This window comes from Alexandromys fortis, unplaced genomic scaffold (genome assembly GCF_014885135.2).
Source record: "Alexandromys fortis isolate MF-2015 unplaced genomic scaffold, M_Fortis_MF-2015_v1.1 scaffold_6, whole genome shotgun sequence".
NCBI classification, from domain to species: domain Eukaryota; kingdom Metazoa; phylum Chordata; class Mammalia; order Rodentia; family Cricetidae; genus Alexandromys; species Alexandromys fortis.
Window position 1 is genome coordinate 2,955,696 of NW_026067902.1, and position 15,665 is coordinate 2,971,360.

At 40.5% G+C, this 15,665-nt stretch overlaps 1 protein-coding gene across 8 annotated transcripts in view; it reads right to left on the reverse strand.

Moving 5' to 3' along the window:
- The window catches only part of Slx4ip (SLX4 interacting protein), a 153,147-nt gene that overhangs the window by 14,422 nt on the left and 123,060 nt on the right, over positions 1-15,665 (reverse strand). For all 8 annotated transcript variants that reach the window (XR_007590026.1, XM_050131964.1, XM_050131975.1 and 5 more), the window contains 2 exons: positions 7,794-7,871; positions 5,562-5,650 (listed from right to left, as the gene is read on the reverse strand). Coding sequence is in view for 7 of the 8 variants with exons in the window: in XM_050131964.1 (XP_049987921.1) it covers positions 5,562-5,650; positions 7,794-7,871 (167 nt within the window). In the remaining variant the exon portion in view is untranslated. The remainder of the gene's footprint in view (positions 1-5,561; positions 5,651-7,793; positions 7,872-15,665) is intronic.

Below are 15,665 nucleotides of genomic sequence, written 5' to 3' on the forward strand. Positions count from 1 at the left end.
CTGGGAGATTTTTATTATTAGGAAAGGAGAATAAGACCTCAGATCACTGTAACAAGTATGTAATAGTTAATTGTTAAAAAGATCTTAACCTGAGAAATAGTTTTTTTTCTAATTTTCTGTGTTGTAGTCTAGAAAAATAAAGCAAGAAAGAACATCTTCATTGCCATCACTAGCATTTTCATTAAGATCAGTCACCTGCCAGTCCAGGGCAGTGATGAGGGTACTGCTAAGGCAAAATGTTCTACAGATGGCACTGCCCCAGTCAGTCCCTTGACTATCTGCTGACCGTGTTTTGATCCTGAGCTGTGATCCCAGCTACCTGGAGAAGGAACTGGCAGCCAGCCTCTGCAGGGGGCAAGGACTGTGAGAATTCCTTAGCATTAAATAATAGGCTGACTAAAGGGATATATTCAACTCAGTGCTTACATCTTGCCTTCTGTCAGGATGTTTGAATATTCCTTCTACCAAGCTATAGTGAGGACCCGTCCTGTGCATCTGACAGCTGTTTTCACAGGAGAACACCGATACCTTAATGACATCCGTGAATATTTCAATCTATGGGGCAACAGGGAAACCTAGTCCCTAGAAGTGATTGGCATGAGACCTAGATGGTGAACCCATCAGTAGAAGTAACAGAATGTCGTTTTCTCTTGAAACCTATAGATCATGATTAGCATGACATTGGTCACCATACAGAGTGAAAAGGACTTCACATCTCAAACTAATAGATTGTAGAAAATATTTATCTATGTAAAAATACAACATCAAGAGTTTCCATGGAGAAATCATTGTGGAAAAGATACAGACGCTTCCTGCCACGCATCAATGACATGTAATTGAAAGACAGAGGATAAGCTCACTTCAGATTACTCTCCTTACTTGATGAGGATATATTATATAGTAAGTAGAAATATATACAATAGAACATCAACAGAAAAGTGGAAATAAACTAACTTATAAATGAACAGAATCCTAGCAAAAATAAATATGCACTGACCTTAGTTATTAAGCCTGAAGAAACAAAGATCAGGTTGGAAACAGAGGTTCTTTGGGCTGGAAGTCAGGGGTAATTTTTGCTTTCCTTGAGTGTGTTTGTATTTAGCCTTTTGGCGCAATGAACATACAGGAGTTTGGTAACCACATGCTAAGAAAGAACCAAGTTTGAAATATTAGAAAATGGGAACAAGTGATCTGCCTTTCCTCCACACTTAAGGGCCTTTCCCAAGTGTTGTAGGAGCATCTTGACAGCTCCGTGTAATTCACGATGAACCAGAAGTATAGTTAGGGACAAGTGGCTTTTTAAAGTCTATGATACTTCATCCAAAACTTGGCAAAGTCATGGACTACTTATCCTCTCATCAGGGCACAGAATTCAGTTAGAACACTCGAATTTTCAAGTCATATATTTCTTCTGTTCCTTTTTAAAAAAATTGTTATTTCTAAAATTTTTTCTTATAACTTTTGTTTACCTTTCCTAAAATAAAATGTGACTCGATCTGCAAGATTATTGTTGCATTAAAAAAACTCTATGTTGGTAAAAAATCATATTAAAATTCTTATTGAGTGCATTTTCATCTTTTTTTTTCTTTCTTGACAGGGAGTCTATCTGAGAAAGGATTTCTGGGATAATGTGCCACCTTCTCTTGCATATGGAGGAGGACTGAGCCAGCAGAGGAATGTAAGGCCCCTGCTAAATACATCTCAGTCTAGGGCAGTTTATTGCTTGAGACTAATTTTTTCTTCAATCTTATATTTATAAATGAGGTGTTTTTTTTTTCTTTTTAATAGTAGCCTGGCTTAAGAGAAGTATTCAACTCAGTGTTTAAATGCTGTTGATGGTCAGGACCTCTTAGTCAACTTTTCAGATAGTCCGTGCTACAGAGAGGACCCTGCCCTGAGAGCTGCGGTGTGTGTGCAATCTCGACAGCTATTTTCATAGCTCAGCCACAAGTCAGGTGAAGGACAAGATGGAAAACCATAAGACCTTAATGCACGGATCTTCTTTTAGCGCAGCACTAATACGGTTTGTCACTTTCTAATTTACAAAGGGATCACAAACTTTAACACAGTGCATGCAGCTTTAAAAGAAAGAATGGAGGTCTAAATTTCTGGGCTTTCTTTTGGAACTGTAGAAAGGGTATAAAAATGATTTTAGGTGACCCGGATATGTGTCAATCTCCCAGACTATAAGCAGTTAGAAGGCAACAGTATTTTCTTATTTTTCTGTCACTGAAGCCCAATAGAGACCCTGGTACAGAGCCAGCACCCAGAACATTTTGTTCCTTGCAATGGTCAGAGTAGATGGGAACCGTGGTCTCTAGAGACTAGGAGTGGCTTGTAACTAGCTCACAATCAAACAGTAGCTTTGCAGTGACCCTGAAATGTCCCAGATATATACAGAGGTCCCTGCCTATTTACGTAACTTCAATAAAGAAGTCACAGGAACTAGTAAGTAACTTCAGATTTCTCCAAACCTCCAGGGCTTTATAACTGAAAAGGAACAGTCTCTACACAGGAGACTTAAGTTTCTGATAGAGGGGAAGAAAGAAAAAAGAAAGAGAGAGAGAGAGAGAGAGAGAGAGAGAGAGAGAAGAGGGAAGTCAATACTGTGGAATAGAACCAAGTACAGTAAAATCTGAAGAAGTGAACAGAACAGCAAAGGTGAAAACTGTCAGAAAGACTCAGGCGCCACGTCCAGCAGAAGGTCATATCTGAGGCTCTAGGAGAGTAGAGATTTCTTATGAGAAACTCTAGTAAGAAAAATACAGTGACTCATTTCATAATAATGCCCTTGCTTCCCAAAGTACAGAGCTCAGTTCCCACATCCCAAACATAAGAACGCCGTGCAGGGCTATTGCAACACGGAGGACCCTTCTTCTACTCTCTGTCCCCCGTGGACAGAGAAAGTTGATAAGGTGAACATACTTCTCTAGCACGGTGGTAAAGGAACAGCAAAAACGGCTCTCACTCTGCTCTGCCTCTTTTGTGCTGCCTGATCTGGGACATGTTCTTTGGTGGAGCTATCCTGAAGAACTGCCATGCTAAATGCTGCTGGCTTCCTACTCTGAAGGCTGAAAGACTCCCTAGGCAAAGTAGTTTTCAACAGATGCTCCCAGATTTCCTAGTCAGTTCTCACTTAAGACACAGATGCCCCAGAAAGCACAGGAAACTAAAGGAAAACTCCCTAAGAGCTACAGTACCAGTGAGAGGTTGAGGCTGCTATCAAGAACAAGACCACTCCCCATTAATCCTGTGAATGTAAAACACTGAGTCATAAACAATTACAAGAAAAATAACTGCAGTTTATTGCCAATATAGCTACGTGGGGAGCCAAGTTCTCAGGCCTTGCTAATCAGAAGTTCCTTGAGAATGACTACCAGGAGAGAATGAGATGGATCCTGCCCTCTTGTGATCATATAACATGAAAAGAAATTCAAATTCTTGCGGAAGGGAGAACTGATATCACTATGTTTGTGTATTTGGAGTTCATCATGAGAATGAATTTCTTCTCTGGCAGGAAGCATTGGGGGGGAGGGGGGAAAGATGGCTGATTGACCTCTAAATAGCTGGGAAGGTGGACTCTCAAGAGGTCAGATATTAGCAGTGGGAAGGCAGTATGACCGGCTTGATGAGGGGTCCGCAGGAGGGCCTGGCTATTCACAGCTACCTCAGACACACTTGAGAAAGTGGTGGGCGTGAGGCCCCGAGGAGGGGAGTTGTTCAGTGAGACAGGAGCACATGCGGCAATGGCGCAGTTAGGTGGTACCTGCTCGACTCTGTTTCCCTGACTCTTGTCTGTGTTGCTGGGAAAGTGTACATGAAGGGAAAGTGAGACATAACTAAAATGAACCACCCCAAAAAAGAAAGAACTGTGTGATATAAATGACTTTTCTTATGCACGAATATGGGCAACTTTGATAGTGTACTCAGTAAAGATCAGAACAGGCTAAAGACGAGGAAACTGAGTTCCCATGTAAAGTGTCCAGACGGTTAAATGAAATGAAAGACTGGTTCACAAGGAAAGTTTTCAGTAATTAGGAAGTTCTCCAGATCGCAGGAATTATATAACAGCAGCTTCGGAAAACTTACATCTGTATAAATACTAGAGTCCCCCAAGGGGATAATGTTTCATTTGTATTCAGATGCTTTAATTCCTTTTTAACAATTTAAGATATTAAGTATTACCATTACACGTCAGATATAAGATCTGATTTCTCCTCTATCCCATCTGCAAGCAATAACATTCTGGTAGTTTAGTTCTAGCTGTGTTTTTAAACTACAGATCAATTTTTTTTCTTGCTCTGAAAAATCAGTTAAGCAATCTTTATTAAAATATATGCCAACAGAATTACTTTAGTATTTATTAATTTACTAAGATAAAGCAATGTCCTGAAAATATTTAAAAAAAATAAACTTTTACTGCCTTTGGCCAGATTTGCTTCACTGATCTTATTTTATGTTTACATAGAGAGATTGTTTTTGATGGACGAAGAGGAAATAAAAGGGTTACACGGGCTTTTTTGAAAGGATCCTCTGTTCAAAACAAAGGAACCAAATGCAAGGGCGAATTTTCAGTTCTTTGCTCTTTCTGGGTTTCTACTGTCTCACAGAGCCTCTTAAACACTTATGTATTTACTTAAGATGAGATAAGAAGCTGATTTTATACTATGAGGGCCAAATTTCAAATGGGTTAAAAAATAATAAGCAATAGGGATAATCTAATATCCCCATAAATTATTTTAGAAGCATAATAATCATGTCATACTTTATGGCTGGGTTAATATCTTCTATATTTTTTTTCCTGTTCACTGAAGGTTCAAGCCAGAGATCTAATATTTTTTATTTTTTTAAGGACAAGTTAAATAGCCTGAACTGTGACGGCAGGAAGACACATACACACACAACAAGGACACTGTCAAAAGCACACAAGAAGCTTAAAAGACACCGTTATAAGCTACAACATTTTGAGTAGGTTTTCTACATTTATTGTGTGAGCAGAGAACTCCAGTGAAACAAAACGAGGCCCTGATAGAGCTCAAGCTTAGCATGAGACAAGAGAGCAAGAGAAAATGAACTCTACTAGCTCCGAAATAATACACTGGGGAGAAACACTAGTTCTCATGAAAAATGCCAGTGATTCACCATGGAATACAATTCAGAAGCCACTGACCCCAGTGGAAACTTCCAGGGGAGGCACAGATCTCGCTTCTTCTCATTTACATACCATCACAAACACCATCAAGGCTTTCTCATGTGTTGTTGCTTCACTTAAAGTTGAAAGTGATAAGATACTGGTTATCAAATGAAATATTCATGGTATTAGAGAAGAAAGAAACAAAAACCCAACACATTAATCAACAAATTCATGAACTGATCAGTGTTACCATGCAAAACAGAAGGCAAGGCATTTCTAACCTCTTAAAACACACTGAATAGCCGATAATAGAAGGCAACCCCCTCCACATCACTACCACATACACCACCACTACCACCACACACAGCTACCACCACGGTTACTTAGCACTAAGAAGATTCTCACACATAATATTTTTCATACATACCGATTTTTCATTCTGGCTTGCCCAAGTATCAGGACCGAACGCAAGTTGACTAACACAGACCACAAATCTGTCAGGAAATATATGAAGTTCTGTACAAAACAAAGAAGACCGAGTTACTAAAAGCATTAATACCATGCAAATAGAAATTCTCATTCCCAGGTTCTTTGGTAATGCTTTGTTACGGCAAGATGCGCATACTTGGGACTGGGGTCTCCTCTCCCTCCTTCTCTCTATAGGGCTTCCACCACTTGGGCAGAGTGAGCTGAGGAAGAGCCAAGGTGTACCACAGCCACTGAACTATCAGAACAGACAGAACCTCCAGGCAGGCCATTATAATTGTTCTCTGTGTTCGATGCTGCTTTCTGTTTAGAACTCCTGTGTGGTAAGGGGGCCCTTTCAATATTCTACATGTGAGGTACTGGATGAGACAGTAACGTGCTTCCATTTGGTTCAACTGTCAGTTAATCACAGAGACGTGAATTGTACAAATGCACAATATGAATACAGGTAACACCTTATACCACTTGGCTAGGTCAGAGCGTACAAAACGCCAAAAGCACTGATGTTCCTGGAGTGGTTCTACTGAGACCCTGGGACACTGGTGTTTCCTTGGTGACTACTGTTCTAAACTATGCATCTCATCACAACAGGTCAGATGCTCTAAGCAAACGCTCCACCCATCCTGCCTCACCTGGCTTCCACTACCTAACAAGGATGTGCCAACATTCAGACTCATGATTCATTTTCAGAGATTCAGATTCATGACTTCAGCCCAATCTGCTGTTCTGGTCTCAGCCAACCAGGCCTCCAATAGGAAGGCTTTGTTGTAGGTGGGGTCATGGGTGTGTCTATAATTCAGAAATTATATATGAATGAAGACCTCAGATAGTTTTTGGAAAGCTCTAAGAACAAAATTATAGAAACAGTTACTATTTATGTATTAATTCTTGAAATAAATTATTGGGATTGGAATTAAGTTGTAAGTAGCCTCTGTTCATTATTTGTCCTTTCTCTTCCTTATAACTAAATCAAAAAATTAAAGTACATTGTTATTTAGGAGATGAGAATTAAAATTCAAAATTATCACTTCATGTATGCTGTATTTCTATTGTTCATCTCAAAAAGAAGAACGATAATTATGAATACTTTTGAATAAAATATGAATAGCTTATGATAGTCAATTCAAAAGCTTTTTCAATCACTTTACTTGATTATATAATAATTGATTTATGTTACCTTAATACGTAAATAAAGATTTAAACATCAGTCCAGACCAGAATGCATACCTAGACTGTATTGTATGAGATAGAAGGTTAACTTTGTGAGTGATGTAAACAAGGTAGATGACTCCAGTAAAAGGCTAATATAGGGGCTGGAGAGATGAATCTGTGGTTAAGAGCATAATCTGCTCTTCCAGAGGACCTGGCTTTGAGTCTTGGCACCCATTATGTTGGCTCACAAGCATCTGAAACTCTCATTCCAAGAGATCCAATGCCCACTTCTCGCCTCCAAGGATACTAAGCACACATGTTGGACACATATATACATGCATGCAGGCAGACCTCACACACACAGAAAATAAAAATAACCTTTTTAAAAAGAAACAGAGGGTAATTAGCAACAAAAAAGTACAGACATGAATGATTACTATTTTATGAGCAAACTTCCATGAAGGCAATTTCAAAGTCATTGTTTTATATCTTATATTCATAAAGACATTCTCCAAAATAGCTAAGCTAAACTTTCTACTGTTCAGATCTGCACAGAGGGAATGGTTGTTATCTCCTGATGTCACTGTGGCTGACTGGACATGATATCATTTTTTGTATCATGACTTGCAGAAGTGAGGGTTGGAAGCTGGCCTCATTAAATACATATGGAAGGTTTGCTGGCTTTGGGCTGGGAAAGCACTTTCTTGTAGATCATGTGCCCCTTTCCAAGGGCTATGGGGTGCGCTAAGCCTGAGAAAATGAATCAAAGTTCACGTGCTCACTGAGTCACTTTTGAAACCCAATGAAAACCTTGTGATGCATTTGGAAGAAGTGTCCCGTGGTTCTGCTCTCTGTTCTCGTGGGCAGTAAGTACTATGCATGGAGCATGAGGGATCATATGCTTTGAAATACTAAATGATGTAGCCACAGAAGCAAATAGGAACATTTAGTCCATGATTATCAATCTTCTTTTGGACAAATTGATTATGTAAATGCCTGGTCCAAGAAACCGGATTCTTACCAGTGTTCTGGGAGCTCTGAATACAGCGAAGGCGTATCCCTCTCTTGATGAAATAGGCTGAGATCTGAAAGCCATAACCTGCAATATGATAGTGACATCATTAGGTTATAAATCTGTCTGAATCCCAGAGACCCTGCCCAATGCCTGTCACACTATGCACTCAATAATTAACAAATAAAAGAATAAAAGAAGTAACAGAGGCCTCCCATGAATGGGAGAGCAATATTATCATACTGACTCTTCTGAGAGGTCAGGCCAAAACACCTGGTATTATCCTAAGTCTGTGAAGTGACTCAGTCACCTCATCTGTAAAATGGGCAAATGAGGAGATCTAATGTGTCTGAAAATTAATGATTTCAGATGAATGATAAACTAATAAGTCTAAACTGATGCATAGATCTTGGCCACCTTCTAATGTCCACTACTTAACATTAAAAGAATAGTTTAATTTTTATTCAAATGAGTATACTTTGTAAGTAAGCTACTTCTTAGTTCAAGTTCAGTCTCATCTTTATCAATGAAGATAAAACCACCAACAACATGCATCCCCCCCCAGCTCCCAATTCACCAGAACAGATAGAAAAAAAGATTGCAAAGTCAGCATCTTCATATGCTGTTGGCAGAAGTACCAATAGACACAACTGTTTTGAAAGAGTATGCAATCCTAAAGTTGAACTTTAGCAAATGGTCTCAAACTGGAGCCAAAAGGAAGATCTATCAAGAATAGAATGTGTTTAAATGATAATGAATATGAAATATTATATTTCTCTTTAAAAAGGCATAAGCTGTAGCTACTGCATAAACTCTGCCCCAAACGGAGAATCTTATCTGTGCAAGTGAAGACATAGCCATTGATTCATCAGCGTGCTAACAGAACTTCCACAAGGAAGCACTTGCCTGCCGTTCCCTTCCTTTGTTTGGTACCCTTCTCCAGTTTTTCCTTGGGTTATAAAATACTGGATTGACTTTCTGAAAGATCAAGTAACAATGCTTCTGGTTACCACAGTCCTGAGGGTGAGCATTTCCCGGCAATGAGACAACCCATAAAGCTGCTAAGCCTTCAAGACAGAGATTGAGAACCATGAGAACCTCTGTAGGGAAATTAAGTTCCTACTACCTTTACCTCCATAATAAAGGTTTTTCTCAACTATGTGTATAGTTAAAACACAACCAAAGAAGTTTCCTCTTCTACATTTACTCTCGTTCTAACCACTCTGCAAGCAGGCTCAGGACACAGGAGAACAGACTTGATGTTCTGTCTACAGAACATCTTCGGCAGAAGAATTACTTCAGTCACACAGATTGTGAAATGACAGTGACATCCACAAAAGGAAAACCTCCAGATTTACAGTGATCAAATACACTTTTCCCGACACAGTAAAAATCAGATTGTACTTAAACCATATTGTTTGCTTCCTCTAAGTTGTACAAGGTTGGCATTTCTCCGAGGGCTTTAAACAAGTGTTTCATTCTTTACGCCACTGAGAAGACAGAAGTCACCTCCACATCTCCTTATTTGCCTTACTGTCAGGGGAGGAGTGGCTATAAAAGAGGAATCTGTAGCAATTTGGAAACATCGAAATTCAGAAGTGAATTTTCACATAATTATTTATGAGTCTTACAAAGGGTAAACGAGAAAGAGAGTGTACAATAGCCTCTGCTAGTCTGCAGGTTTAAGCAATTAAGATGCAGATGGCATGTTCAAAGTTTCGAATTCTTTCTGACGAAAATCTCAGCAACAGAAAGTTATAGGCAGGAAGGGGCTAATGTAAAGCTGATCACGTAAGCCACTCCTCTGCTTCTCATGAAGCCTGTTACCCGGGAGATACCACCTAGACGATAAAGAAACTCTACACCAAAAATTTTAATGAGTAAACAATCCTAAACAATAAAGTTCCGATATAGTGCCTCCGCCTACAGAAAACAATACAAGGCATATGCCAAGTGGTTTGTTAGTGGAATCAGTAGGACAGAACCTTGTCCCGTGCACCTATGTCCCCCAAGGCTGAATTATGTCGGGGCATCACTCCTAAAGTGGTTTGTATTATTAGTAGTCTTGGGGATTGCACGCTAATGGTCCTTCAAATGAAATATTAAGTTTAACATGCTAAAAAAAATTGCATCTGCTTAACCTAATTCTACTGGTTACATGAAACTTTATTGTTTAAAGAGAGATTAAACAAAAAATGTACTTGTGTCAGTTTTTAAGTCAAACTAAACTTGATATATAAACAGAGAATATTACTGCCACTGAAACACATCGAGCTGGAATTCTTTGGGAGATGTATTACATTTCCATAGATAACAGATATAAAGATTACTACATTCTTATCTTTGTTGTTAATGAAACTGAGTTTACAGAGTTCAACTAGCCACTGAGGTTTTAAACTTGCTCAGGGTTGAAGCAAAGCTGCACCACTCTGAAGATAACAGTAATGTGGCAAAGAATCCAGGAGGTCTGTGTCCTCCCTACTCAGCATCATCTCCCAGCTTCCGACATTAATGGTCTAAATGCAGAAAATCGTGTTAGGTTCTCAGCCTTGGTCAGATAAGTTTCTCGTTGCAGCAAGCTGTGATTAATACGGAGACTCATAACTGGCAGAATTACCAAGAAAAGAGGATAGTAGAGTGCTTGACCCTAAATGGGCCATTGTTATCACCCTTCCCAACGTTTAGAGAATTACGGGAGGGAGTAAGCAAAGACTGGAAGAGATGGAGGAAGGGAAAATGCTTTGCAAAAAGACGTCTTCTGGTCACAACACTGGCCTTTACACTCAGAAACACTCCTAGATCTGTGGCTCCCTGTACAAGATTGAGGCCATCATCATTTCATCACGAAATGGGGAAGGGCACACGAGGCCCCACCCCTACCTTAAAAATTGGTAACAATTAGTAGTGCTGGGGAAAGGGCTGTCATTCTTCCGTGGTGTAAGTACGGGTGAGTCGTCCATGCTGCAGGAAGTAACTTTCTACCCGTGCTCACGGAGGCAACTCTGACAAGCTCAGTGGGTAATTCACACAGAGAAGAAAGACACTGAAGAACAAGAGGGACGGGCTGGGAAGGATTTCAGCTGCAGAAGGAGTGGGGGAAGACAGATGGTGATGGGGGTGGTGGTGGTGAAATGACTGAAATTCACTACACAAACGAACAAAATGCCAAAGAATAAAACACAGATTAAAAAGAGCCCTCAGGGGACTGGGGAGAAGATACAGAAGAAGAAACCGTGTTTCTTCCAAACCATCTGGCAATTATCGTCTAAGATCATTAGGCACTAACAAGTCACACCATGTAGTCTGTTTTCTCACTGGCTACGGTGACCCTCTTCTACTAGGGAACACTCTCTTTAGATCGGGAAGAACCAGGGGTTTGGGGGGAGGCAGATGTCTCTGTAATGGAAGTCTCTTTCGATCACAAGTCCCTAGCTTTGTTCACTCCTAGATCTAATTTATATTGTCCAATACTAGAAAGTACGTATTTTTCCTTACCTCTAGGCAGCCCCCAAGGACTTCGGGCTCCCACTTCTTCCACTCCCTGCTTAGTTCTCTCCATTCTACAAATAGCCTCCAACTCCCCACTGAAGGCTCAATACAGGCCCCATTACTGCAAACTTTCTACTGGGCTCCACTGGTTGTCCACCAAAGCTGTACAGATTCTCAAGGAACAAGGACACTTTGTCTTAAAATGTTCCACTATGTCTTTATTAGAAATAAAAAGGTGCAAGGCTGAAGAGATGGTTCACAAGAATGGTCTCTAAGCTACTTGCTAATAACCTTGCCCTCTGAAAGTTCTTGAGCTGGGGCCCCGGAGTTCAAGTTGCCTTCAGCACTGTCTTCCATGCTCCTACAAATATGGCCCTTCCAGCCCCACTTAAAGCACCCAACTGCTTTTCTAGTCCACTATCCCCAAATCTTCCATATTCTTCCAACTAGGAGCATGGGCAGGTCTGTCACAGCAATATGCCACTCCCTGATGACAATTTCTGCGACTGTTCAATTGCTGTGAAGAGACCACTACACCAAGGCAACTCTTATAAGAGAAAGTATGTAACTGGGGCTCTGCTTTCAGTTTCACAGGCTTAGGCCTTTATCAACACACCAGGCGGCATGGCAGCATGCAGAAAGGCCCAGTGCTACATCCTGATTAGCAGGAGGGAAGGGAGCAGGACAGAGACAGACAGACACTGAGCAAGACAGCCTGAGTCTGGCATGGGCTTCACAGCAACAGAACAGTAGCTAAAGCCCTCATTTGAAAGGTATGGCCATTTACATTTGGTTATTCTAATTCACAGTGCCAAGTCACTGAGAGGAAATACCCTTGCTTACTGTGAAAGTATTCAGCCTCATTAGCTTTCCAGTAGCTGCATAGCCAGAATAACTTGAGAATCCCTGCAGCTGCCAAGGGGAGTTGGTGGCGCAGCGCGTAACACAGAAGTCCACCCTCACACTGTTCTGATACCATGTATGGGGGAAGCTGGGGAAAATGTCTCCGCGTGCCCTGCTGAGCTGATGAGATGGTATGGCTGGCATGCACTGCTTCACGGGTTTATACGGGCTCGATTCACCCACTGCATGCTCTCTTTCAGCAAGCAAAGCCTCCTCCCAGAGCACAAGGCAAGCTCAAGGAGAACACTCGTGTCCTTCATCTTCTCTCACTGAAAGAACTTCTTCAGTTGATCAGATGACCATAAAAGCTTCAGGTATCCAGGAAATCAGACTGAGTGCCACCAAGTCCCCCCGAACTCCACCATTTAGACTCAGTAAAGCATAATGACTAATCTTTTATCATATTTCTTATACATATGTTCTAAACCATTTCAGGATAAGTTAGCCATCATGAAGACTCGCTTTCCTAATACGTGAGTCTGGGCCCAAGCACTAAGGAGCATCTCCTTTATTACCCACATACTAGATTGAGCATCTTGAACCTGAATATTCAAACTCCCTTCAAATCTGAAAATCTCTGTTCACTGACATGACAATCAATGTTTCAGATTTTGTAGCAATGCAGAGTTCTGACTTTTAAGTGAGGAGTATTCAAATAATGAAATCTATATTAAAACTCCCAAATCAAAAAAAAAAACCTACCTCTAGTCCCACAAATTTCAAACCTGCAATACCGCAGTTGAGCAAGACACTATTGCTCAGACAGCCAGTCTAAATTCAATTACCTCCAACTTTCCCAAAATGTAGACCACTGATTTTCCTCTGAACTGGGAGCCAACCAAAGACTATGCCTTTTAACAGATATATTCTTTTATACCACCCTTAATCTTAATATTACTCCCCACCCACAGTTTTATAACTACAAACCTATAAGCTGATCTGTCATCATGAAGAATTTTTAAAATTATATGTACATATTTACTTTCGGTGTCAGTGGGGGCCTGCTCGCCACGAGCTCGCGGGCGGCAGGAGAAAACTTGTGGGAGCTGGTGCTGTCTACCGTGTGCCCTCCAGGGAATCAAGCTCGATCATCGGGATTGGTGGCAGGTTACTTCAGTCCTTGCTAAATCATCCAAAGAGAATACCCCCAATCTGGATTTGAGCTTTAAAGAAAGAAATCTCAGCTGCATTTTTTCCCCCACTTTGCATGGTCTTTTAGAATGCCAGAAATGTCAAACTTCTGACTTCTTTAACTGTTTAAGGATTCTCCTTGAATATATCTGCAGTTTCAAAGACTGCGAGGCCTGTAACTTAAATACTTAGTTCTACTAATGATGTCAAAGAAATCCATGGTTCAATTGTAGACACCTAACATTTTGACAAGGATAAGCTCACTGAAGGGGGTGGAGTTGTGGTCTCTTTTGTATTAGTGAGAATGCTGTGTGTTGCTGCAGAATTGACTGCCCAGGAGGAAGAACCCGCTCTCCATTTGAAGACTTGGCTGCGACTGGGTTAAGAGAACAAGAAGAAAAATGCTCATGTCTAGCCAGCACTGACAGTATCTTGCGTACTAGACTAGATCAGGAACACAGAGAAGATGGGAAGTGTGTGTTTCACAGCTATTTCATCCAGAAAAAAAAGTGTACAGCTTGTTGCTTCGTACACCACATCTATTCAGAAAGCTGCATATGTCCTTGTAAGAAAGTCTAGGAGAGAAAAGGTAAAGAAATTATAAGCTTGATACTGCCCATAAAAACACAAGAAACTCTGAGGCATGGCCTTGCAAGAGACTCCATGGGGACTCGTAAAGCTTGTCATGGGCTTACATGTTACCTGCACTATTGCTGGTAATAGGTAGGGCTGGAAACAGGGATTTCGTGGGAACTAAGACTCAAGCGTTATGTTATAAACTTAAGAATATGTACACAGGAGCCTAGAAAAAGATGGCAACCAGGAAACAATTTAGGTTGACACATGGAATATTTGGCCCTAGGCTGGACATTTATCTATTATTACCCAAGGCACTTAGAGACTTCGAAAAGGTTCTCTTGAGATAACATTTCATATCCTTAATGATAGCTCTAGACTCTGCATTGCAATAAATTTATGTCTACTTGATGACAAAATAAATGGAGCAAGCAGGTTAGTTTCATGCAAACAAACAGACCTTAAGCTGAATAAAAAAACTGAGGTCAGACTGTTTCCTGTTTACAAATCAGATTTGCTACCTGCTACCCTGCTGGCCTTGTTAGCCCATCAGTGAGTGAATGTTAACACGGAATGGAAAGCTTTTATAGGACAGTCAAAATTTCTTTCTTCTTCTTTTTCTTCCTCCTCTACCTCTCCCCTCCCCTTTCCCTTCCCCCTCCCCTTCTTTTTTCTTTCTTTCCTTCTTTTTTTTTTTTTTTTTTTTTTTTTTTTTTTTTTTTTTTTTTTTTTTTTTTTTTTTTTTTTTTTTTTTTTTTTTTTTAAGACAGTGTTTCTCTGTGTAGCCCTGGCTGTCCTGGAACTCACTCTGTAGACCAGGCTGGCCTGGGTCTCAGAGATTTGCTGGCCTCTGTCTCCCAAGTGCTGGGATACACAAAGAGATAATTATTTCAGATTTTTTTCTTCATATGGATTTTGTTTTGTTTAATAAAAGAAACAGATTTTTCATAAGCCATCTGAATGAGGTGGCTGGTTACTTGAACTGCTAGCTGTTCGAGTATGCCCCTCAAGAATATCTTTTCCATGCTAAGGCGGCATGTCCTCCGGGCCTCCCTGTCTTGCAGAAAGCCTACTCCAGCTTTTGACATTCTAGCACCACGTATAAAGAGAAAGAGTCACGAACCTTGGTTTATTCCAACCAGACTGTAAAATCACAGTACTAGATAGAACCTGACAAACATCCTGTCCACTTCCTGATTGCTGATCAGGATATATAAAACATCAGAAAACAAAAACAACCTGAAACATCAGCTGAGAGGATGCTGTGCCTACACACACACAACTCCATCCTTCCTTAGCAGCCGAATCCAGGTGATAAGCTGCATGTCTACGAGGCAAAGCAGTCAATAGAAAAATGGTTGAAATCTGCTGAGAAAGCCAAAGAGAACCACACTCGTGTTTAAAATGACACAGGCCATTCAACTCCACCCACCAGGTGCCATGAGGAAGCTAAGACTGAGTATCAGAAAAACCAGTAATCCAAACTTGATATAAAACCTATTCGTACTTTAAACTGGAGAGAAACTCAAACTTAAGATACAGTGTAAAATCTGAATAAATTTTCCGGATGTGCGGCCAGTTTGTCATCTCCGTATCAGCTCCTCACACTAGGGGAGCCTGCTCCTTAGTGTGCTTGGCAGAGTCTAAGGAAAGCTGGTCAGTTCCGAATGCTAGGATAGGCAGTATTCAGCTGTGATTTAGTCGTTTAGTTTAACCTAAAAAGAAATTCAGGCGCAGGGAATGCATATCTCCTTGTGATTTGTCTTTTTGACTCTATTCTAA